Raw genomic sequence first — 23,673 nt, 5'->3', positions numbered from 1 at the left:
TCTCACGCTTGAGGTATTCGTCCAATCACTAGGCACTGTATAGTTGGCCAATCACAGCACACCTCGCTTTTTTCAGACCGATGAGCTTTGTAAAAATTGACGCGTTTCAAAAAGGCGGGGCATAGAGGAGAAACAATAATGTACAGTATGTGGAAAATAATGTGTTTTTTTAACTTTAAACCGCATAAACACATTTCATTACACCAAATACACAAAATAATGTTCTTTTTAGCAGCATCATATGACCCCTTTAATATGACTCAACTGGAATTACATTAGGCTCTACCAATGAAAGTGACTTTTTAAAGCACAAATGTAGGAATGGGTCCTTACAGGTGAAGTGTGCACCACTTCCGTTAATGAAATAGAAAATGAAATGACTGCTCTAAATACATGCCATTGGTTGAGCTAGTCTGGCTGTGTCCAGCTGGTCGAAATTCTCAAACAAGCAATTAGTTTATATTCATTTTAAAAGTTCAAACAACTGAGTTGTCTTTTTAAAATTTCTTGTAAATACTTTAGTTTGACTGAAACCTTATGGGTCTGATTTTTGTTTAGTTAGGCCTAGATAGTGTGATTGTAGGTCGGCTTTGTCTAGAATGTTCACATTCAAAGTTGGGGTTAGTAATATATCTTTTTTTAAAGAAAAGACGCAATAATGCAGTAATGTTTTTCAGAAGTCACTGTAAAAACATTTATCATGTTAATGAAATATTTCTATTTCAAATAAATGCTGTTCTTTTTAACTTTATATTCATCAAAGATTCTGGGAATAAAGTATTACAGTTTCCACAAAAAAATATTAAGCAGCACAGTTCTCAAAATTTATAATAATAAGAAATGTTTCTTCAGCACCAAATCAGTCTATTATAATGATTTCTGAAGGATCGTGTGACACTGAAGACTGGAGTAATGGCTGCTGAAAATTCAGCTTTGCAATCACAGAAATAAATAGCATTTTAAAATATATTATTAAATATTTTAAATTGTAATAATATTTCACAATATTACTGTTTTTGTTGTATCTTGATCAAATCAATGCAGCCTGGGTGAGCAAAGAGACTTTAAAAACATCAAACAATCAACCACAAACCTCTGAATGGTGGAGTAAACATGTTAATATGACTACAAGAGATAGTTCACCCAAAAATGAAAATTCTGCCATCGCTTACTCATGTTAATGTCATTTCAAACCTTTATGACTTTCTTTGTTTTGCGTAACATAGAAGATATTCTGGAGAATGTTGGTAACCTGTTTTGTTTACTTCCATTGTATAAAAAAAGAGACAACTCTCATCTTATTCCACAGAAGAAAGTCAGTCCTACAGGTTAGAAACGACATGAGGGTGAATAATATATGAACAATTTGCATATTTAGGTGAACTATCTAACTTTGGAAGTGTGCGCTTGCTCAGAAAGACAAAGAGGATGCTTCATGTGTGTTAATCCTTCAAAAAATTTATTAGCTTTCTGTCATGGACAGTACACTCGAAAGCTTGCTGAAGCTCAATTATAACTGTGCATGTAAATGTAGTCTATTTTGTGAAAGAGCCTTTTGTGAAAGTTTCTGCACATTTAACTGTCACATAAGGAAGTATTTTAACTCACAAATTACACTTCACCTTTAAGGTAATAACTTCCTGTATTCACTTTTAACAGTGCTGGATTGCCTAGCACAATTAAAATCCCGGCCTAGCGGTATCCTAATGGTTCTGGCCTAGTTATGTAAACATCACAAGTTAAATCCCAAGAGGTTATCTGGAAAGGTATTGAGTTCACCAATCACTATTGTGTCATTGAGAAAGTTGTTTTTTCATCCTTTTTATTCCTTTTGTTGAAGTATGTTTTAGTAATTATTATTCTGTGGATGATGTTTAGTGCTGTTTTCACTTTAAGAGGTAGTTCACCCAAAATTGAAAATTCTATTCATATTTACTCATTTTGTTCAAAACCTGTATGATTGTTTTGTGGAACACAAAAGAAGACATTTTGAAACATGTCTCTGTATTTTTGTCCATACAATGAAAGTCAATGGGGTCCAGTTGACAAAAACAGTTGAAATATTCTTCAGAATATCTTTATGTGTTCCACAGAAGAAAGAAAGTCATACAGGTTTGGAACAACACAAGGGTGAGTAAATGGTGGCAGAATTTTCATTTTGGATGAACTGTCCCTTTAACTCCAAATACCCAACTATTTTGAGTATTAGTATTTCTTTTTAATGCTAACTTATTTTTTAAAAAAACCTCTAAAACACCCAAACCTTATGATGAAGAAGAAGGGCTAAACGTTATCACTATTATCATCACAATCAAGCTCATCATAGGCATGTGGATAATCATGCCACTGTAGCTCTAACTGCTTTTTGTCTAGCCAAACCACAGTTGTAATACCTTCCAGGTACAGAACAGCCCCTTCCCTTCACTACTACAATCAGTTAACCATGAGATCATTGTGGTCACAAGCCTTGGGCAGAAAACAGTCTCTATGCTTACAGAGATGTCCTAAAACAACAGTTTATAGCTGAATTAGAGATGCTTTTGAGCTCTTGTCACAACACTGACCACACTGTGTCACAAGGGAGAGTTTGTGCCCTCAGAGAAAAACTGGATGGATTGAGGATGTGGAGAAACAAAGCTGGTCCAGTGTGTTTACAGTAAAATATGATATTGTAAATTTGAGAAATGATGCATGTGAAGTAGTGTGCAAGGTGAGGTTATGACCATAAACACAGAGCACATGATTGCCAACAGTGTAAAGGACTTTGAAGGGTGTGTTTCATGCACTTGTATGTTTGTGTGAATTTAGGGTTGGGTATTGGTGAAGATTTCATTATTGAATTTGATTCCGAATCATAATTTTGATTCATTTTGATTTGATTCCAATTCATTTGGGCATATATTTTAGTTATCAGTAAGTTAATTTAATGAAGGATCCATCAGACTGATTCAAACAGGAACTCCTAATTGTTATTCTTTTTTGAATGATTTATTAAAAAGACCAGCTATGGGGTGGGTGATATACCGGAAGACACAATTGACTGGTAGAAATTTGTCAATCGGTAGAGATTTTAGACTATCGTCTCAGTCACAATTACACGCTCACATGATGTTGCTGTGCTACGTGGTCACGAAAACTTGTAGTTTGAATGCATTTTTAAGCATTACAATTAAAAAACAAGTTTTAAGCCATTGAAATACAATCAGCAGCGAAAGAGAACTCATTTTGCTGTATACAGTGCTTATTTTTACCGCTTTATAGGCCTTGAAAAGGTTAAATACACACACTTGTATGTGTCAAAATGCCTGTCTTTGCAAAGTATTCCCATAAACACAGTAATTTAGGTCTTAAGTGAAAGCAAACTGAGAAAGAAAACACATGTGTAACAGTATATTGGATCCAGGCAGCTCTTAAAGTGACAGCAGTCTAATATTCCTGCTGTCTGTCATTCATGTTAATCAAACAACAAAACAGAGAAAATCTCTCACTGCTCTTGACTAAATCACTTTTGTAGGAAGTGATAAGAAGATAGATATATAATAATATATATATATTAATAATTTAATAAGAAGAAATATATATTTATTGTATATTTTATACAACACTAGCTTGCTATATTCTTTTTCTATTCTATCTGTTTTCTTTTTATTATATAATTTTAAAAAAACCTTGCAATGTGTACTGCGTTAAGCTAACTGAGACTTGTTATAGCACTTGCATATCATTGCTCTTTTGTTAATGTTGATTGCTTCCATTGTCCTCATTTGTAAGTCGCTTTGGATAAAAGCGTCTGCTAAATGACTAAATGTAAATGTAAATATTTAATTTTCACAGTGAAGAATATGCAGTGTTTTTATACATTTGATTACTTTATACAATGTATGTAGCATTTCTTATTTATTTGTTCTACTGTAGTTTTTTGTGCTATTGCTTGTAATTATTTTCTTATTCTTATTTATTCGCTGACTGTCTTCAGTGAGCTTGTTTTTTTTTATTTAGGCTAGTAATAGTTTTTTGTGAGGTTTTCACTGGTAACAAGAATGATGAAATTTCTATGATATCAAAAAAATTTGATAAAACTATATCATGATATATATTGTTACCGTGAAATAAAATGACTCATATCATGATATAAGATTTTGGTATATCGCCCAACCCTAGACCAGCTAATGAGAGTGAGTTGTTTGAGAATTGGACTACACTAGTTGTCCTGTATGTTTTTTGAGCCACTAAATTGAAACAGTTCAAGAAAGTCATTTGTTTGTGAACTGGATTGTTATTACTTGCAGCCCGTGAGGACAACTCAATAGAAACACACATTTTACCACATTCAATTTAGACTGCAAACTTGAGTAAAATACAATGTCTTTTGTCATGGTGACCATTTTAGGATTTTACGAATAGATATCAAGTTTGTTTAAATGAATATCGCGATTAATCGCAAAGTCAGTATTTTTATCCGGCACTAACATGGCTTATTCCTTAAAAGTTGTTTGCTAACATTATCGCCTCTCTTCACAGTCCCATCATGTCTAATTTGGAGCTGCTGGACTTTGAGCGCAGTGGAGCTCCAGGGATTTCAGAGGTGAATATTTGAAGATGAAACTGGACATTGCGACCCTAATCAGCCCCACCTCCAGAGTCCGACCTCTACCAGCATGTCGTAACGCCGACAGAACTCCCCCATCGAACGGTACTGCTGGATGCCACTCTTCAGCAGGGGAGGATGGGTGATAGTCCCATGAGAATCACCTCCGCCCACAATCCTCATTCCATCCTCTCATGGAGCATACAGCCGCCTACAACACACCGTGGAACATCATCCACACCACCTCTTGGCGTCCGAACGCAACCCAGCTTAACGCCTCAGGACTGAGCGAGCCCAGAGATGGACACCTCCTGCAGACGCTCGGCCTGTGCACCATGCTCCTGATGGACATACTGGCTATAGTAGGCAACTTAGCCGTAATGACAGTCATCGCCAGGACACCGCGACTACGTAAATTTGTGTTCGTCTTCCATCTCTGCCTGGTGGATCTCATCGCGGCCCTGGTGTTAATGCCTCTGGGTATGCTGTCAGGTCAGGGCTTTTTCAACAAGGCTCTTTGTCAGGGTTACCTGTGTCTGAGCGTGGGACTGATCAGTGCTGCTATCCTCACTATCTCAGCCATCAATGTCGAGAGATACTACTACGTCGTTCATCCCATGCGCTACGAGGTGAAAATGACTGTGGGGTTGGTGGTTTCAGTTCTGATTGGAATATGGATCAAAGCCATCCTCATGTCCGCGTTCCCTTTACTCGGCTGGGCGCTCGATAGAGAGGAGCTGGGAATGGCTCTGGGGAATGTTATGGGGAAAATCGTTGAACCAAAGTGCTGCTCGCTCCACTGGATGGTGGAAGGGCCCCAACGGCTGGTGTTCATGGTCCTTTTTACCCTCATGTACTTCCTGTGTCCAGTCCTCATCATCTTTGTGGTGTACTACAACATGTTTAAGGTGGCCAGGGTTGCTGCCATGCAGCAAGGGCCAGTCCCCACATGGATGGAGACTCCCCGGCCGCACTCTGAATCTCTGAGCAGCCGCTCCAGCATGGCGGCCAGCCTCAGCGGAGCTCGGACCACCCCTCAGAGGACTTTCAGTGGGGGCAAGGCTGCGGTGGTCCTAGTCGCCGTAGGAGGTCAGTTCCTTGGGTGCTGGCTGCCTTATTTCTCCTTCCACATGTACTGCGCCGTCATGCCGTCCTCTCACGAATCCCTCGCACGCATGGCCCAGCTTGAGAACGTCTTCACTTGGATCGGGTACTTCTGTTTCACCTCCAATCCTTTTTTCTATGGCTGTCTGAATCGGCAGATCAGGGAAGAGCTGGCCAGAAACCTGGCCTTCGTTTTTAAGTGGGGGCGTCCCGGTGAAGAAGAACAGCTGCCCAGTCGAGAGGCTTCTATTGAGGAGAACTTTCTCCAGTTTCTTCAGGGCACAGGTTGCAATATGCGGCCAAGGAATTCCCAAAGCATCTCCATCCCTCAACAGGAAGAGGACAATCCTCTCTCCACCGAACTCCACAGGCCATCTGTTGACTTCCACATTCCTGGCCAGATCATGGAGGAGACCTCGGAGTTCATAGAGCACCAACACATGAACGACCTTAATATATCAGACAATTGTATCAAGACAAAATCGGAACTGCAAGGTTGATATTTTCAGATGTGAAATCTATATTTAATCATATATTGTTGCTATGTTTTACTATTGGATCTTTTTATACTCTGCCGACAAATTTGTACATAGCTTGTTTTACATTTTTGGTTGGTAGGTTTATGTCATACCCAAAGCATTTTTTTTTTCTTTAGAGAAGATATGTTGAACTGATGAAATGACCTCATTTCAACACATTACCACTAGACAGAAACGTATTTACATAGATTCAGCGACATTTGTCCGAACAATGTAACATGGAAGCAACATTGTGACGTGGAATCTGTATTCAAAAAGCGGTATGAACCGCAAGTGGTCGATGTTACAAACTTTTAATGCTCCTAATGTTAATTCAGACAACAAATGAGTATAAAATTGGTTAATAACTAAGTATTATTGTAACAACAAAATTTGGAGCATGCACTAATATTGAACCAAGGTTGTTTGTGTGGTGGATAGATTCTAATTCTTTAGTTGCCGTAAAATTATGGCCGTCAGCAATGTCATATTTTGAAAAAAAAAAAAAAAAATTTTTTTGTTTTTTCCTCAAAAATGAATTAAAAACATTGAAACACATATAGTCTGTGGTGGTTGTGGTGTACAAGGGCTTTCATCCTTTCTATCTGTACTTCTGTTTAAAAGTTTGGGGACATTTAAAATGTTTTTGAAAAAAATATTTTATGCTCAACAAAGCTGCAATTATTTGCTAAAAACTACTGTTATAAACATTAATATTGTGAAATATTTTGTAATATATATATATTTTAAAATATAATTTATTCCTGTGATTATTTCTGTGATGAGCACCAAATTATTATTTGATGTAATGTTGAAAACAGTAGTATTTTTGTGGAAACTGTCATTTGTTTTCAGGATTCCTTGATTAGAAAGTTAAAATAACAGCATTTATTTGAAATAGAATTTTATTCTGTAACATCATAAATGTCTTTACTGACACTTTTGATCAATTTAATGCATCTTTGTTAAATAAAAGTATTAATTTCTCAACCCCCGCCCCTTCCCCAAACTATTGAACGGTATATTCAGACCATTCCAAAAAAAAAAAAAAAACTCACATTAAGAGCGTTTACACGATGAGTTGTGTTATTTTGGTCATTTGAACAATTAAGCATATGCAAAAGAACAACCCGAGCAGAATGTGATAAATTCCCAAATTGGAAGAGTTCTGAAAATTTATCAAGATGCACATTCATACGGCAAGCCTTGCTAATAAGCCGTAAAGAGATACAATCTCGGATTGGAAAAAAAAGTGGAGTGTGTTTACAGAAAGTTAAAACTGCCTTGGTTTATTCAGTCACATTTTCCACACCTTGTGACATGAAGATGGCAGCTTCCACCTCGGGGCCTTGGGTTTGCTCAAGCACCTGATCCACAAAATGGCAAGGGACAATCAGATAGTCTCTGACAAAAGGTTAACAATCGGGTCAGCTGCAAACATGTGCCACTACAGATGTCCTTTTAGATTTTGTACATCTCCACCCACTCCCATACTCCCAACACTGCTATTATTATCATTTTTTCATTTCTTACATGTGAAGAAGATTGTACTACACCTGCGGTATTTCACTCATTAGCAAGTTTCACATCAGATCTGAATCATCAGCTGAGTTCTCAGATATTGGTAGAAAATGATGGCACTTCATATCTCTCTCCTCACTGCAGGGACCATAAAAAAGTCCAGACAGAGATATCAGCCAGTTCAAAAACAGAACAGTTGCATATTCAAAATGTCTGAGTTTGAGACAAGATATAGATATATATATTCCTTATTTTATATCATCAGAATATTAAAGTAGCTGTCCAGACTGTTTACATTTTTATATATCACTAAAAATCTTTTGGACATGCATGGTAATACTTTGAGGAAAGAAAAAAGTTTATAACAACAAGATGATATTCTCAACAGTCTTCTGCATTATTAAAAGACGCTGTGTTGTTTCTTTGTTGTTCTTGTGATGCAGACAAGTCTCATCTAGGTGTCAATGGCCATTTGTTTACAGGTATAAATAGTCAGTGCAGTGTGAGCCCTGCTATGTTTTGCCATAAGCAGAATGAGCAGCATACAAAAATACATCTTTATTTAGAAGTTAATTTCCATATAACCAAATTCGGTGGTTGCTATTTTGGTGGTTGCTATTTTGAGCGTTTGAAATGAAAGGCAGTAAAGACACAGTTTATAATTTTCCATTGTAATGACATTAGTGCTAACTGTTTTGTTAAAATGGAGAGGAGTGAAGTATACTGGGTCAAAAAAGTAACAAAGCAACTAAAATATGAAAAAAAAAAAACGAGATATAATCTTATATATACACATTCAAAAGCTTGGGTACATTTTTTTTTTATTTGAAAAAACAATGCTTTTATTTAAGGGCATATTAAATCGATCAAAAGTGACTTGTATAATTTATCTTTTATTATATTGTTTCAAATAAATTCTGTTCTTTTGAACTTGAATCCGAAACAATGGGTACCAGGGTTTCCATAAAAAAATAATTAAAAAGTACAGCAGTTTTCAACATATAATAAGAAATAATAAAATATTAGAATGATTTCTGAAGGATCATGTGACACTGAAGTGACTCATGTGACTAAACATTTTAAAATGTAGAAAAATAGAAAATAATTATTTTAAATTATAAGGATTTTCCACAATATTACTGTTTTGTATTTTAATAAAATAAACCCTTACAGACCCCAGGTTTTTTGAACAGTAGTGTATATAATTTATAATTCTACATTTATAATTCTAAATGTTTTAGATTTTTTTTGTTAGACTTTTATTATAAACATAAATTATAATAACTATTTTTTGATTCACCTCCTAGACTTTTGCCTGTATATAAAGATACAATCATAACATTTATGCTGTTCAACTATTAATAACTGCCTTGAAGGACATCTCGAAATAATTCAGTAAACTCATCTTGACAGAAAGTGACTCAATATAACAAACCATTATTTAAGAGGTCAAACGCCATTTATATCAAATACAGTGCTGCTGATGAAAATATTTCCTATTCACATTGTGTTGTTCTCTCTCTTCTCCTCCCCACACATTCACCTGCAGTATATATATTCACATATTTACGAACATGCACACACAAACAAATGTATATAGACACACACTCATGTGCACAACACACATCAGTGTACTTTGATGTTTGGTAAGTAAGAGGGAGGCCCCTAGTGGTGAAGTTCAAACAACCTGACCTTTTAGCTCTGCTGAGAGATGAAGGTGTTGTGTTGAGAGCTTTGTGAAGTCATTTGCAGCACTGGGGGAGGTTGCTCCTCGCCGCTGATTAGAGATCAGTTTGTGCGTCCGCTCAACCCAGAGAGTTTTCAGTAGCTGTTTTAGATTCACAAAAGATAATGACTTCATTACAATCAAAAGAAACTGCATTTACATCTCTATGAAAAATTAATCGAGGTTTCTAAACATTATTTGCTATATTATCAAAAAAATGTATGCTTTGATTAATCAATGGTAGAAGCAATGGGAGTTTGAAATGTTGAAAATCTGTATGCATATTTTCTAGATCATAATATTGGGACGTTATGAATTCCAGAGATAAACTCAACAGGTGGCATCAGATGAATAAATAATCAGTAAAGCCTGATTTAATGTGATCTTATCTTATGCAGGGGTAAAGGATTCATTGAGGGATCCGCCAGTTAAAAGTGTTTCTGTCTGTTTAAAACAATTCAGCTAATTTTGGGACCTGCCTCTGTGTGAAAGTACCCGTATATTGCACTTGATGGCAGGTAAAGGAACATTCCTGTTCTTAAGTCCGAGATCCACAGTGAGACTAAACAAATCCAGACTCAGCTCAGCTGTGATTCAGTGGCGGAACACAGGCTTTATTCTCAACCACTGTGGGACTTGGTGTTTCCATGGTAACTTATCCTCTGTGACATTTCTCTGGCTAAGGGAGTGCGTTCATGAGCAAAAGGCCCTCATAACCTGCTGCATCACTTTACAAAGCAACAATGCAGAAGTTTGTATCTCTGTCTGTAAACATGCACTGAGATGACATGGCAGTTTGTATTTAAAAATGCTCACAATTTTTAACAAAAGTCATATTGAAACTATCTATCCTAAATAATCAAAATATTATGCAAAGCTCTCTTGTATAGACCCTTCGTTCGTTCCAAAGGCCAAAACTACTGGAAGCATTTCTTAACACAAAAAAGGTGTAAAAAAATAAATAAATAGGCTAGATAAATTCGATTTTGTCCGAATTTCACCGTAGATTTATCCCGGTGAGTCGAATCTTGAATCATGCCGTTAAAAGATTCACCGATTCGCTCAGTGATTCTTTCTGCAGCATAAGTGGCGACAAGCGCCTTTTTGTGGGTTATCAGCGAATCATTACTCAACCGATTGCTTAAAAGAATGTTTAAGAACGAAACAAGCTTTTATTAACATCTTTCATTAAAATTTGTTTCAAAAACAGTTTTAATAACGCTCCTACGGTAGGCTATTTTTAATTGTATATAATCATTACACATATATATATATATATATATAGTTTGTATATTGACAATTGACAAATGACATTTGTATATAGCCATTTTACACACTAATATTTAAATCTCCGTTCAAGAACGAGATGTGTCAGTTTTTCTTGTTCACAAACCAAATCAGTCTCGATTAGTGCCGCTCCGACTGTCGTTCAGACTCAAAACTGACTCGTTTGGTGAAATGGGCGTGTTCGTCCAGTAGGTCCAACCAATAATGTTGCTTCCTCACAAACCGCAGAGTTCTGATGGTTCGGACGTCAGTCACGCGCTTCAAACGGGAGAGCCTTCAGCGAACGAAACGTGTATGGAAAGCCGTTGTAACATTTAATCTATAAGCCGCTACTAGTTTCTAAAAAATAGGTACTAGTACCATGAAAATAGATACTAGTACGGCTTATAGATTAAATGTTAAAACGGCTTGCCATAAACGTGTGAGTCAGTGCATGGAACTGAACGAGAACGATTCGTTCATTTAAAAGATTCATTCAAAAACACCGATTCGTTAGCAGCTCTAATTGTGATCCACTTCGAGACATTTAGCTACATGTTTTGGATACAGTCTTGGATACCGTTTTTGCGTGAAAGTACTTAAACTGGCGTTCGCAGCAGACCGCAGAACCTAGGCAGTGGAAACTTTTTAGTCACGGAAAAATTGTTCATCTGGGTTTCTGGTTTTGGATCCTTTGCTCTGTCCCAGCCAATGTAGTTTCGGTGGATCGCGGTCCCGTTTAGGCTTGGTGTTACAAGAACCGTATTTTTAATATTTTAAAGTATCTGTTTTCATACGCTGGCATCATCTCGTGCGAACCTGCCAACGCCTTTTCTCTCCTTGGCTTCGTTATTCCTCAAGCTGAAGGAAAATCACTACAACGTCCAGTTTTAAAGGTTCTTATTAATCGTTTTATAAACGTTTTGTAAAATGGGTTGCACGTTAAGTGCTGAAGATAAAGCAGCGATGGAGAGGAGTAAGATGATTGATCGGAACCTGCGAGAGGACGGAGAGAAAGCATCCAGAGAAGTCAAACTACTGCTGCTCGGTATGATACAGTACACTTTCTTAATATCAACGTTTAAAAACGCAAATGCATGCTATTTTGTTTTTCTGTCATTTTCTTCCTTTCACGAATCGTTTTCGCGCTTGTCGATTGTGTTCAGTAGCCTAATACAGGTGGTCCAAAAAGTGAACTTGTCACTGCAGATTGTCATGTTAAAATTTAAGGCAGCAATTAAACTTAAGCATTCAGCTGTAATAGGCTGAAATATCTTACAGAGTGTAGAACAAAGATCGACAACCTGTTGAGCATTATTCAAACCTGTCGACTAAATTATAAAGTGGATTCAGAATGTGTTCCGTTTGTACTAGTCTTGGCTCAGTGTGCTGTCAAAACATGTTTCCCTTGGCAATCCTCCCCCAGTGTCCCAAAACCTACAGCATTTGGTTGCTCTGTGTGACATGAGAAGCAAACCCACACACTCACACCCCCCGGGATCACAGCAAAACAGTGGAAAGCAATGGTGTGGATTATGGCAGTATTCCAGCTATCAAAGCGTGATGGAATGCAGGAGATAATAGCTTATTTGGACCAATAGAGTGACAAAATACTGGTGTTTTGTCTGTCTGATGGTTTTTGTATCCTTTGTCGGTAGCATACCCATTTTTAGAGAGAGAAGCACCCTAGATAACAGATACAGGTGGATATTTTTAAATGTAATGTTTTGATCAATTTAGTTGTGTTAATTGCTTCTGTTTGTATTATTTATAGGTTGCTTTGGGAAAAAAAGTGCTGAAGTAATTAACATAAATAAATATTCTCATAAAGTAGCAAGTGCCTTGTGACAGAGAGGTGGTTTATCTGAGTAAATCATACTGTGGTTTGTTAAGGAGTGGTCAAATATGGAATGACATCTGTGATTTCTAGGTGGGATTGTATTCCTTTGGACTGTGATATTTTTCTACATCCAGATTCTCTGTCAAACCAGGTTAAAACTATTGCAGTAGATTACACAATCAGAAGTTATGATCAGCAGCTTTGTCTGTTGGTGAATGATGTTGTCAAATTCTTATGTAATGTTTCAGACAGATTAGACGTGCATATCCAAGACAGCATTCCTGTCAGTGGATCAACATTTGTGTGTGTAAAAATCCTCCTTTTTGTACCCTTTTTTTCTCAAGTTATGAAACCCTTCCCTTCTTGGCATTTAAATCGTGCATTGGGGCATGTTTGAAGGGGGGTGTGGGTTGGCTTTTTACCCTGGATGTGGAAACCCACGGTATGCTGGAAGTGGGACGAGCATTTCAATGAGCCGAATATTACACACTCCGTTAAACACAGAATGCCGTTCATAAATAAAAGCCGCTCTGAAAGAACTGTCCGAGGACGGCGAGTTCTGAGGTTACAGCTGGACGAAGACCAACTTCTGTGGCCTGAGTGATCACAGTGAGCTAGCGAGTCATCCTGAATTACTGATTATTTTTATACGATCTTGCTGTTTTAATACTGCTGGCGAGATTAGACAGCATGGCTACATCCCTGTAGGCAAGAGGATTGCAACTGTCTAGCAGAGTTGACTATGGATGAGTTGTAATTAGCATTGCACAATGAGCTCTGAGCTTAATCACATTGTGGGAACTCTCTTGTGACTTTTTCTTTGTGTTCTCGGTGACTCTCCTGACATCAGCAGATTCAGGTGCATTAGGCTATGATGACTCTACTATTACTTCTGGCTGAACCGCAATTCAAGTGAGCTGTTTAAAGGGTACTCCACCCAAAAAAAATAAAAACTCTGTCATCATTTACTCACCCTTATGCTTTCCAAACCTGTGTGTGTCTTCTGCAGAACACACAAGAAGTTATTTTGAGGAAAATTGGGAACCAAACTACATTGGAGCCTATTGGAGACATTTCTCAAAATATATTTTTTATGTTCCACAGAGAAAAGAAAGTCCACTGTTGTTCATCTCTTTCCATTCCGCAACTGTTATATATCAGTGTTGTTATCATTATCAACTAGAACAAAAACTAAAACTATTAAAATTGTTTAACTAAAAATTGTTAATTGAGTCTTCACACTTCTGCTCTTTTCCTTATATCAGCAGTTTATAGAGACCACACCTGTCAAGGACAAAAAACAACAACAAAAATCGATATGACTTCATGTCACTGAAGATCGTTGTCTGTTTGACATCAGTAATGAAGAAAGGAAAAAAGTGTTTTTTAACCATTTTGTTTTGCTTTCTAAAGACTATGCTAAAATTGTGAAATTAATTTATTTAGTTTACTATTTAATTATTATTATTAAGTCGTAATTAAGACGCCTGGTGCATTCATGTCACTTTAGTCGGAATAAGATGATGAGTAAGGAATGTACATCAGATGTGTTTTTGCTTTTTATGTTTTAAATTTAAATTGAATCATTATATATTTTTTCATAAATGTGCAATACTGTCAAATTGTGTACATGTAACACGTAATCATTTTTATTTTAAATGAAAAAATTAATTAAACAACCAATTTAGCATCAATACAGATGCTGCATCTATTGTGTTCCTGACACTGACAAGCCCCCAACTCTGAAACTCTTGTCTTTCAGAAAGTTCAGAGTTTCCCACTTGTAATTACGACATTGTGGAAAGATCATTGACCTCACATGAATGCAACTATCTGTTCAAAAAATTCCTTTTGTCTTCCACAGAAAAAAATGAGGGTGAATAAATATAACATTTTTTATTTGAACTCTTCATTTAACTGTCGGTTTCTGGAAGAAACTTTTTGCTTGTCAGCTGAGGGATGATTTCTCAATGTAAAATTAGTTTCTGTTTTTGATAACACCATGATTATCCCACATGAGGATATTGCTCGGTAGGGGGTTTGTCCTCAAGGGTCAGCTTACTGCTCAATGTAAATCTGCACTATTGAAAATAAATAGTTAAATAAAAAAAAAGATATAAATCATAAAGCACGGCTCTGCTCAGCTGGGGTTGATAATAGCGGCCATCTTAACCACACTGCACATGCCACTGCAGCTAACTGTATAATTACAGCAGGAGTAAGCCATTCACACACCCATTCAAATGTTCACAGATGTGTATGTGGAGATTTTGAGAGCCGTGTGTGGCTCTCGCTCAAGTGGCTGTAAATGCAGAGCTGTAGTTATTAGGAAAAAGTGTGGAACTACTGATCTGGGATCCAGTTTGTGTGAAATGAATGGATACATTTACTTTGGCTGATCATAAATCAGTGCTCTCACAATGAGAACCTAAAAATGAGTCATTCATTCATTCATTCATTCATTCCAATTGCTTGTTTATTTTACTTTGTAACACATGTAACAGTTTTTAACAGTTCTGCAATAATAAATAATACACTTTATATACATATTTGATCTGAAGATGCAAAATCCATGATACTATTGTTGTCAGATTTTTATTGCTGATTTTACTTACAGTATGTTAAAGGAGACATATTATGCCCCTTTTTACAATATGTAATATAAGTCTCTGGTGTCCCCAGAATGTGTCTGTGTAGTTTCAGCTCAAAATACTCCACAGATCATTTATAATATCATTTTGAAAATGCCTATTTTGAGTGGAAGCAGAAACACGCTGTTGTTCGGGCCTGTCTCTTTAAATGCAAATGAGCTGCTGCTCCCGCTCCAGAATAGAGCTGCACCATTACAGCTGTACCTGCTAAAAAACATCTGTTTTGGTTCTGATTATCATGTTTATCGCGCTGAAATCATGCGTTTTAAACCATATGAGTTTAAACTTCTGATATACGGTTTTCTGAGCGCACACATCCGAAGCACACGGACAGAAAGCGGCTGAAACTTACAGATTAAGGGGCGGTAATATTATAATGAGATCCTTTTGCCACGTCACCAAGGGAGCGAAATCAGACGCACTCGTTTTCTCAGACGCTTGCAGAAAAAGGCTTACCAAAACAAAGTTACTGGGTTAATCTTTTTCACCTTTCCTTGGTTGGTAGATGCACTGGGGACCTGATTATAGCACTTAAATCCTGGAAAAGTCAGATTTTCATGATATGTCACCTTTAATGAGAGAACTAACAATGTCAAATGCCAAATGTGTGTCCTCAGTGAATCATTTTATGCAGTTCATACAAAAATAAAAATTGTGTCATCATTTACTCACAAGTTGTTTTACTCATTAAAACAACTTGAGAATGAGGAAATAATGACATAATCTTCATTTCTGGGGGAACTTCCCATTTAATGATTCATGCACAAATTGAGCTGATTCAACTTTTTTTGGGTGAACTACTCCTTTACTACTCCTTTAAAAAAAAAAAAGACTAACCCACATCCGGCTTGCTTAACTGTACACTGGTGGAAAGGTCAATAGGTTTGTGTGTTCTCAATCTGTTTGGCAATTCCAGAACTGATTTTCATGAAAACGTTATTTGGCTCAACCATTGATAACTCATTGACCTTTTACATGTGCCAAGGCCTCATCAGACGTGGCAGGACGTTTTGGCCGTCTCACTCTCAGCTGCAGCATGCCTGCGGTTCAAGACTCTCAGAAGAAATTTTCCACATGATTCTCTAGCCCCCAAGACCCACAGTTATTCCTTCACCATGTAATAAATTTGGGCTAATATGGCAGCAAGCCACACCTCAGAAGCAGATATTACTAACCCTTAATGCGTCCTACAGTAGATTTGCTGCATGTAACCGCCGGCACAAATGATCCTGAAGATTGAACAGTTGACCAACTGTTATTGGACTGAATTTTTTTTTACCAGAATGGCAAACCAAAGGATGTTTTTAATTCAAGTCTTATTCATTTTAATACAAAAATGTAGGTATGTAAAATTGATTTGTAGGTTACGGACTCTGTTACTCCATATCCAAAATGCAATGTAATGCAATACCTGCTAAATAGCATATTCATGTAAAGTGTTATGTGAACTATACTAATATTCATTTCACTTGTCAGCTGAGAAGTAAAGCATTGGATTACGTACACGCCATGTGTCCACTGGCCTGTTTGCTCATGTTTGTACAAGCATCTCTTTCTGGTGTGTTAGTTAATAAGCCATTTAAGTGAGTCATTTGACTTGGTTAAAAAAGTTCACCTATCGTAGCTCCCGCTGTCCTCACAAACACTTCGGCTGGGGGAACTAACATCAGTCAAACCTTTCATCTTCAGGGCATTGAATCTCACCGTATGGCAAGCACAACCCGAAATAGAGAGCTTGTTCTGCAGCTCATGCTGGGCTTGTGATGTGGGAGGCAGAGGTTGAAAGCTTCTATTCATCTAATGCAGACCTTCTCCTGAGCGTGTGATGTTTGGGGTCAGGCGAATAAACTGCATTTATCCATTTGCCATTTCAACCTCATCAACAACGTTCTGTGTTTTTGTGCTCTTTTAGGTGCTGGGGAATCAGGGAAGAGCACAATAGTTAAGCAAATGAAGTGAGTGTTTTGATATTTTTTATTATTATTTTTTTTTAATCTTTTAATTTTCGTTATGCTGATATGCAAGATTGAGACTGATAGTCAATGTTCCCTCTAGTTTTTGTTCTCGCTGTGCAAAACCTTTGGGCTGACTTTTCGGCCACCATGATATACAGTATAATGGTTATGAATATATGTATATATGAATATTTATATATGTGTATATATAATTATATGCATATATGTATATGTATGTATGCATTATAAATATATACGGTAAAATTTTGGTTCATAATTATATATATATATATATATAGTTAACATTAATTTTAACAGCATAAAAATATACTTATTATATGATTATAATAAAAATAAATGTAAGTCATTGTATATAGTATTTTAAGTATATCTATATAATTTAATAATTATTCATGTTATTATATTATGTATATTGTTATATTAATATTATATTGTTTTAATTGTATTATTTTATGTTATACGTAAGTTTATATGTATATATTATACAGATATTTCTGTGTGTGTGTATAACACACACACACACACACACATGTCTGGTCAGCTATCCTTTTGGGGACTCTCCATAGGCGTAATGGTTTTTATGTCCTACACCAACCCTACCCCTAAACCTACCCCTCACAGGAAACTTTCTGCATTTTTAGATTTTCAAAAAACTTCATTATGTGTGATTTATTAGCTTGTTTACCCGTGGGTACCTCAATTTAGGTCCCCACCGTGACACGAGTCCCCATGAGTCTGTGTGTATTCAGGTTTAAGTCCCCACCAGAATAGAAAAACAGGTACACACACACTGTATACACACACACACACACACACACACACAGAAATATCTGTATAATATATATATATATATTGTATATATACTGTATATGTAACTCTTCATATATATATATATATATATATATATATGAAGAGTTCATTTGCAAAAACAGATTTTTAAAAATGTTTTTTTATCCTGCATTCCAATTAATATCAATGAAACTGCAGTTGGGTTGTTTTGATTAAATAATAATAACTAAAAAAGCTAAAAACTAAAAAGCTAATAACAAAAAAAAACAGCTAACTAACACAATAAAACACAAGAAAAAACATGATTTATGAAAATTAATAAGAATGGAGTTATCTATTTTTGCATATAAATTCTTCATATGTAATTATTAGAACATATATAAAAATTAAATAAATTACATAATGTAAATAATTGTAATCAAATATAAAATTATCGTACATAATAAATATTTGATACTAAAATGTGTATAGAAATTAATGGTTATATGGCCATTCAAGAAATAAAATTTTTCTCTGAACTGAATTTTTTAGTTTGTGCAGCACCACCATTAGAATTCATCATCAAGGCCATCTGTGCACACAGCTTAGAGGGAATGTTACTTGCAGTTATTATTGGATCTTGCTGATTTAATTGTTTTGTTTGATGTGCAGTAGATGTCGTTATCTGATTTGTTTTACGTAAGGATCATTCATGAAGATGGCTACTCAGATGAGGAGTGCAAGCAGTATAAAGTCGTGGTTTATAGCAACACTATTCAGTCCATCATTGCCATTATCAGGGCCATGGGCCGCTTAAAGATCGACTTTGGGGATCCTGCAAGAGCGGTAAGATAAAGAAATAAAAACACTTCTCTAGTCTAGACTGTGTAGTGCTGGAATTTGAGTACAGTGTTGCCTGTAAAATTCACCCTCTGGTCAACCCAAACAGAGTTTAGTACTTGGAAAAATGTTTCTTTTTTCAGTCTTCCCAGGACAAAAGTATTTCGGATCATTTATAAAATCATGACGCTATGTACCACCATAATTGGTCACTATTTCTAAATACACTAAGAATCCAGTGATGTTTTCCCACGATGTTTTTCATCAAATTTACATGAAAGAATGATATTATATTCAGCTATATGCATAAAAATAAATAGCAGTATTTACCCACATATGTTTTAACTAAAACAGGAGGAAACATTTTTGATGGAAACAATAAATAATTTTTTCAGTTCAGAAAGAAATTATATTATACCTGAATTGAGTACAACAACATAATAGAAATAAATAAACTATAAATGTAACAAATTTGTATTTCTAACTGCTACCACACAAAAATAAAAATCTAGCACAGCTAGTGTAGCTTCAGTCATGAACTTATGAGGTATATTTGAATCAATCAGTCACAAAGACTCCGTTTTCAGACTATCTTCTAATGTTGTTCTGTTTAACATCAGGACGATGCTCGGCAGCTCTTTGTGCTCGCCGGCACTGCAGAGGAAGGAGTCATGACCCCTGAGCTCTCTGGGGTCATCCGCCGGCTGTGGAAGGACGAAGGAGTGCAGACTTGTTTCGTCAGATCACGAGAGTATCAGCTCAATGATTCAGCAGCCTAGTAAGTGCACTTGTGTTTTTGGTTTAACTTTAGCAAATATTATTTTTTACTTACAGTACATTTGGTTTATTGTATCGTAATTTGTCTCCAGAGAATCATGCTTTTGTTTGAAGTGATTGATTAACAAGAAATTTGTTTCCTAAATGGAAAAGATTCAGTTCGAGGCACAGTTGTACGGCTGATCAAGATCCATCTTCCTTGTGCAAACTTGTTCAGCATTTTTTACCTGGTAGATTCCAGCTCATTGACTGTGGGGAAATTTGGGGCTTTCTGAATTGCACAACTTTTTTCCCTCAGATTTTTCCATGTTACAGTCATTCTTGCACTCTGTTTTCAGCTTTGGTAGCCACTAAGAATGTTTCCAGTGATAATAATCAAGAGTGAAGTTCTTTCCTCTCAGTGAACTCATGCTTTCATGCAGTGGAGCTATAGAGCTGAATCTTCTAGTGAGAGAGAAGCTTTGTGCTCCTGTGTTATAGCAAAATCAGAAGGATGGGTTGTTGTGATGGAAACATCTATATTTTTGCAACAGCAGTGCTTTGGTAACCTCAGGCCTGTATTGCAGTGATTCTCATTTTTGCACCCCCTCCCCACCAATCAGCAAATCAGTATTTATTTCTATAACACATTTAAAAATGACAGTTTGACAAAGGTGCTCTGCATACCCAAAATACAAAACAATTTGTACACATATACAATAAAACACACAACACATCACTATCCATTTCAATGCATCTAAGGACAGTTATATGCAAAAGAGTAGAGATCCGTCTTCAAATTAGTTTTAAAACACTCAGTAGAGTCACAGGATCCAATATGGAGATTTTTTTGGTTTCCTGAATAGGAAAGATCCACCACCATAATCATTTGTTATTCCTACAATATTAGAAGAAAAGATACACTTCAGTTCGAAAGTTTGGTGTCATTGCAAGGACGCAATAAATTGATCAAAAGTAAGATATTTATAATGTTGCAAAAATATATTTTTTAAAAAATGCTTTTCCTTTGAACTTTCTATTCATTAAAGAAAATAACATATCCTGGTTTCCACAAACATAGTAAGTAGTACAACTGTGAGTAATGGCTGCTGAAAATGTAGCCTTTCGATAACAGGAAAAACATTTTGAAATATATTAAAATTAGTGCTGTCAAACGATTAATCGCGATTAATCGCATCCAAAATAAATGATTTTGTTTACACAATATATATATGTGTATACTGTGCATATTTATTATGTATAAATACAAACACATGCATGTATATATTTATGAAAAATGTTATGTTTATATATTAAATATGTTTATATATAATATAAGAATATAAATATATAAATGTATATACATGTAAACATTTTCAAAATATATACTGTATGTGTGTGTATTTATATATACATAATAAATATACACAGTACACAAACATTATGTAAACAAAAACTTTTATTTTGGATGTGATTAATCGCGATTAATCGTTTGACAACACTAATTAAAATTGAAAACAGTTATTTTAAATGGCAATATTTCACAACATTACTCGTTTTACTGTATTTATGATCAAATAAATACAGCCTTGGTGAGCATAAGAAACTTCTTTCAAAAACATTTTAAAAATCTTATCGACCTCACACTTTTGAATGGTAGTGTATGTATTTATGTTACGTCTTCTGTTAAATTAATAAAAAAGGGTGGTTGCTCCAAAAAACATATAAAAATATATGAAATATGCATGCAGATCTCAGAACAGGTGCAACCTTTTTAAATGTGTTCCTTCCAACTGCTGAGACTGTTTACGTAATAGACACTGCATGATAATGTGGTAGTAATATTAACTCCCAAAGAAAATAAAGAGAAAATAAACAGGTTTTGATTTGGTGATTTGATTTGGTTTTTAAAATGTTCTTCTAAATGCTCTTTAAATCATCCTGACATTTTCATGGTTGTTTTTAAAATGGTTTCAATCAAAATGCTCAGTACGCTTTGTCTCTTGTCCAGCTATCTGAACGATCTGGATAGGATATCCCAGCCCACCTACATGCCCACTCAACAAGATGTGCTGAGGACTCGAGTCAAGACCACTGGCATTGTAGAAACACACTTCACCTTCAAAGAGCTCTACTTCAAGTAAGTGCCTTTCTTTCTTTCTTTCTTTCTTTCTTTCTATGTCCTGATCACTGTAAACTGCTTGTGTCTGCACAGGATGTTTGATGTTGGTGGCCAGCGTTCAGAACGGAAGAAATGGATCCATTGTTTTGAAGGCGTCACTGCTATTATCTTCTGTGTGGCGCTCAGCGACTATGACCTGGTGCTAGCTGAGGATGAAGAGATGGTGAGTTTCCTTCATCATCCTGAAGTGAGCCCTATAGAACTAAATCAGAATGGCACACTAGTCTGTTAACAAGATCACGGGGCCAATTCATTTGATATGATGGATTAATGAAAATATAGTCAAATATTATAATCACTGAGAAAAGCTACTTCCAGATCTCAGTATTTCAGTTCCACAGGGGATGTTCCATTTGTCCTGGTTGTGTTAAAGTGATTTCCTCATAGCTCCTGGAAAGGGAGCATAGTTTCCTCATGAGACCTAATTTCTTAAAATACACTGACTATTTTTCCATACAAGGATGATTTGAGGTTGCATATTGATTTTCAGTGGAGTCAATATGCACAATGTTATCGAATGAATTAACCCTTGATTCTATTGCAGCACTGTGTTTATTTATTTTTTTCATATGTAATGTAAAATCTCAGCTCTCGCTTGTCAAACCAAGCAATGTCCAAACAAATGTAAACATTAGTCATGTGGTGATCTCGATGTGTCCACAGAACCGTATGCATGAGAGCATGAAGCTTTTTGACAGCATCTGCAACAACAAATGGTTCACAGACACATCCATCATTCTCTTCCTCAATAAGAAGGATCTGTTCGAGGAGAAGATCAAACGGAGTCCACTTACGATATGCTACCCAGAATACTCTGGTGAGAATATTGTCCTTATGAGTGAAGGGATATTAAGTGGTTTAAATAACACACATGCATTAGTATTTGGCACTTAAACTCAGAGCTGAATTTATATGTGGTGAATGATGATGCACACTTAGGAAGAAGTTTGTTTCAGGACTGTAGGCTATATTCAACAATACTTGTATTATTCCTGATAACTTGATCTGTTTTTGGTTCAGTCCTGGAAAACATGAACTATTTTGAATCATGTCTAAAATTAGATGGATCTGCAGATAATCAGTAAGTCATATTTTTACTCGAGCGAGCATCATTATATTGGTAGAGCCTTTAGGGCAAAAGGCAGAGTGCGTGAGTTATTGCTTGTTTATAAAAAGTTATAAAATGAAGTAGGGACTATGTGAGGTTGAGTTTGAACAGCCTATCAGAGAAGGGGAGCTATTCGTTGTCTAAGCACTGTGGAAAAACCTCTGTTTTGTGTCTGCTAGTCGTCATCCTTCAGGGCTGGGAGAAAGTCTTGCCGGTTTGGAGATGTTTTAATGTCTCTCTCAGTCTTTATATTTTATATTTACAGATGTTGGTTTGTCCTCAGTGTATTTCATTGAAATCATTCATGTATGAAAAGTGGCTGGACCATTAGCAGAAACTTTTGCCTCACTTCATTTTTTAAAATGATGAATTAGTGTTGTTTTTCAATCTGGACTAAAAACCTTGAATCACTGAGATGCTTTAATATACTCCTCCAAAAATAACTGAGTATTTTTATTCTGTGCCCCGAATAATCATGTTATGTCTCGTTCATTGTCTTGTTCATTCTCCATATCCCCACTTAAAAAGTTGCTGGAGTAAGTACTCTTTCTATTTGAAATGTATTTCAGTATGTAATACATTTATTTCTGTGATACTAAAACTGAATTTTCAGCAGTCATTACTCCAGTCTTAAAGGGTTAGTTCAGCCAAAAATGAAAATTAGGCTGTGTTTTACTCACCCCCGAGGCATCCTAGGTGTATATGACTTTCTTTTTTCAGACGAATCCAGTCGGACTTATATAAAAATTTGTCCTGGCTATTCCAAACTCTATCATTGCAGTCAGCAGGTGTTGCAGTGCTTCAGTCCAAAAGAAGTGAAATAAAAAGC

The 23,673-nt window shown here is 36.0% G+C and overlaps 2 protein-coding genes across 2 annotated transcripts in view; both read left to right on the top strand.

Annotated features, from left to right (window-relative positions):
- Positions 1-6,686, top strand: part of LOC107731157 (probable G-protein coupled receptor 61) — an 8,357-nt gene extending 1,671 nt beyond the window's left edge. The window contains exon 2 of the mRNA XM_016542154.1: positions 4,522-6,686. Coding sequence (XP_016397640.1) covers positions 4,783-6,192 — 1,410 coding nt within the window. The 5' untranslated portion in view covers positions 4,522-4,782 and the 3' untranslated portion in view covers positions 6,193-6,686. The remainder of the gene's footprint in view (positions 1-4,521) is intronic.
- Positions 6,687-11,177: 4,491 nt separating this feature from the next.
- The window catches only part of LOC107731160 (guanine nucleotide-binding protein G(k) subunit alpha-like), a 16,597-nt gene continuing 4,101 nt past the window's right edge, over positions 11,178-23,673 (top strand). The window contains exons 1-7 of the mRNA XM_016542158.1: positions 11,178-11,771; positions 17,127-17,169; positions 18,663-18,804; positions 19,419-19,576; positions 21,566-21,694; positions 21,770-21,899; positions 22,400-22,553. Coding sequence (XP_016397644.1) covers positions 11,654-11,771; positions 17,127-17,169; positions 18,663-18,804; positions 19,419-19,576; positions 21,566-21,694; positions 21,770-21,899; positions 22,400-22,553 — 874 coding nt within the window. The 5' untranslated portion in view covers positions 11,178-11,653. The remainder of the gene's footprint in view (positions 11,772-17,126; positions 17,170-18,662; positions 18,805-19,418; positions 19,577-21,565; positions 21,695-21,769; positions 21,900-22,399; positions 22,554-23,673) is intronic.

The sequence above is a fragment of the Sinocyclocheilus rhinocerous genome, unplaced genomic scaffold (genome assembly GCF_001515625.1).
Source record: "Sinocyclocheilus rhinocerous isolate Xijiao unplaced genomic scaffold, SAMN03320098_v1.1 scaffold1600, whole genome shotgun sequence".
NCBI classification, from domain to species: Eukaryota; Metazoa; Chordata; class Actinopteri; order Cypriniformes; family Cyprinidae; genus Sinocyclocheilus; species Sinocyclocheilus rhinocerous.
Note: the sequence above shows the minus strand (reverse complement) of the source record. Positions and strands in the feature narration are given on the sequence as shown.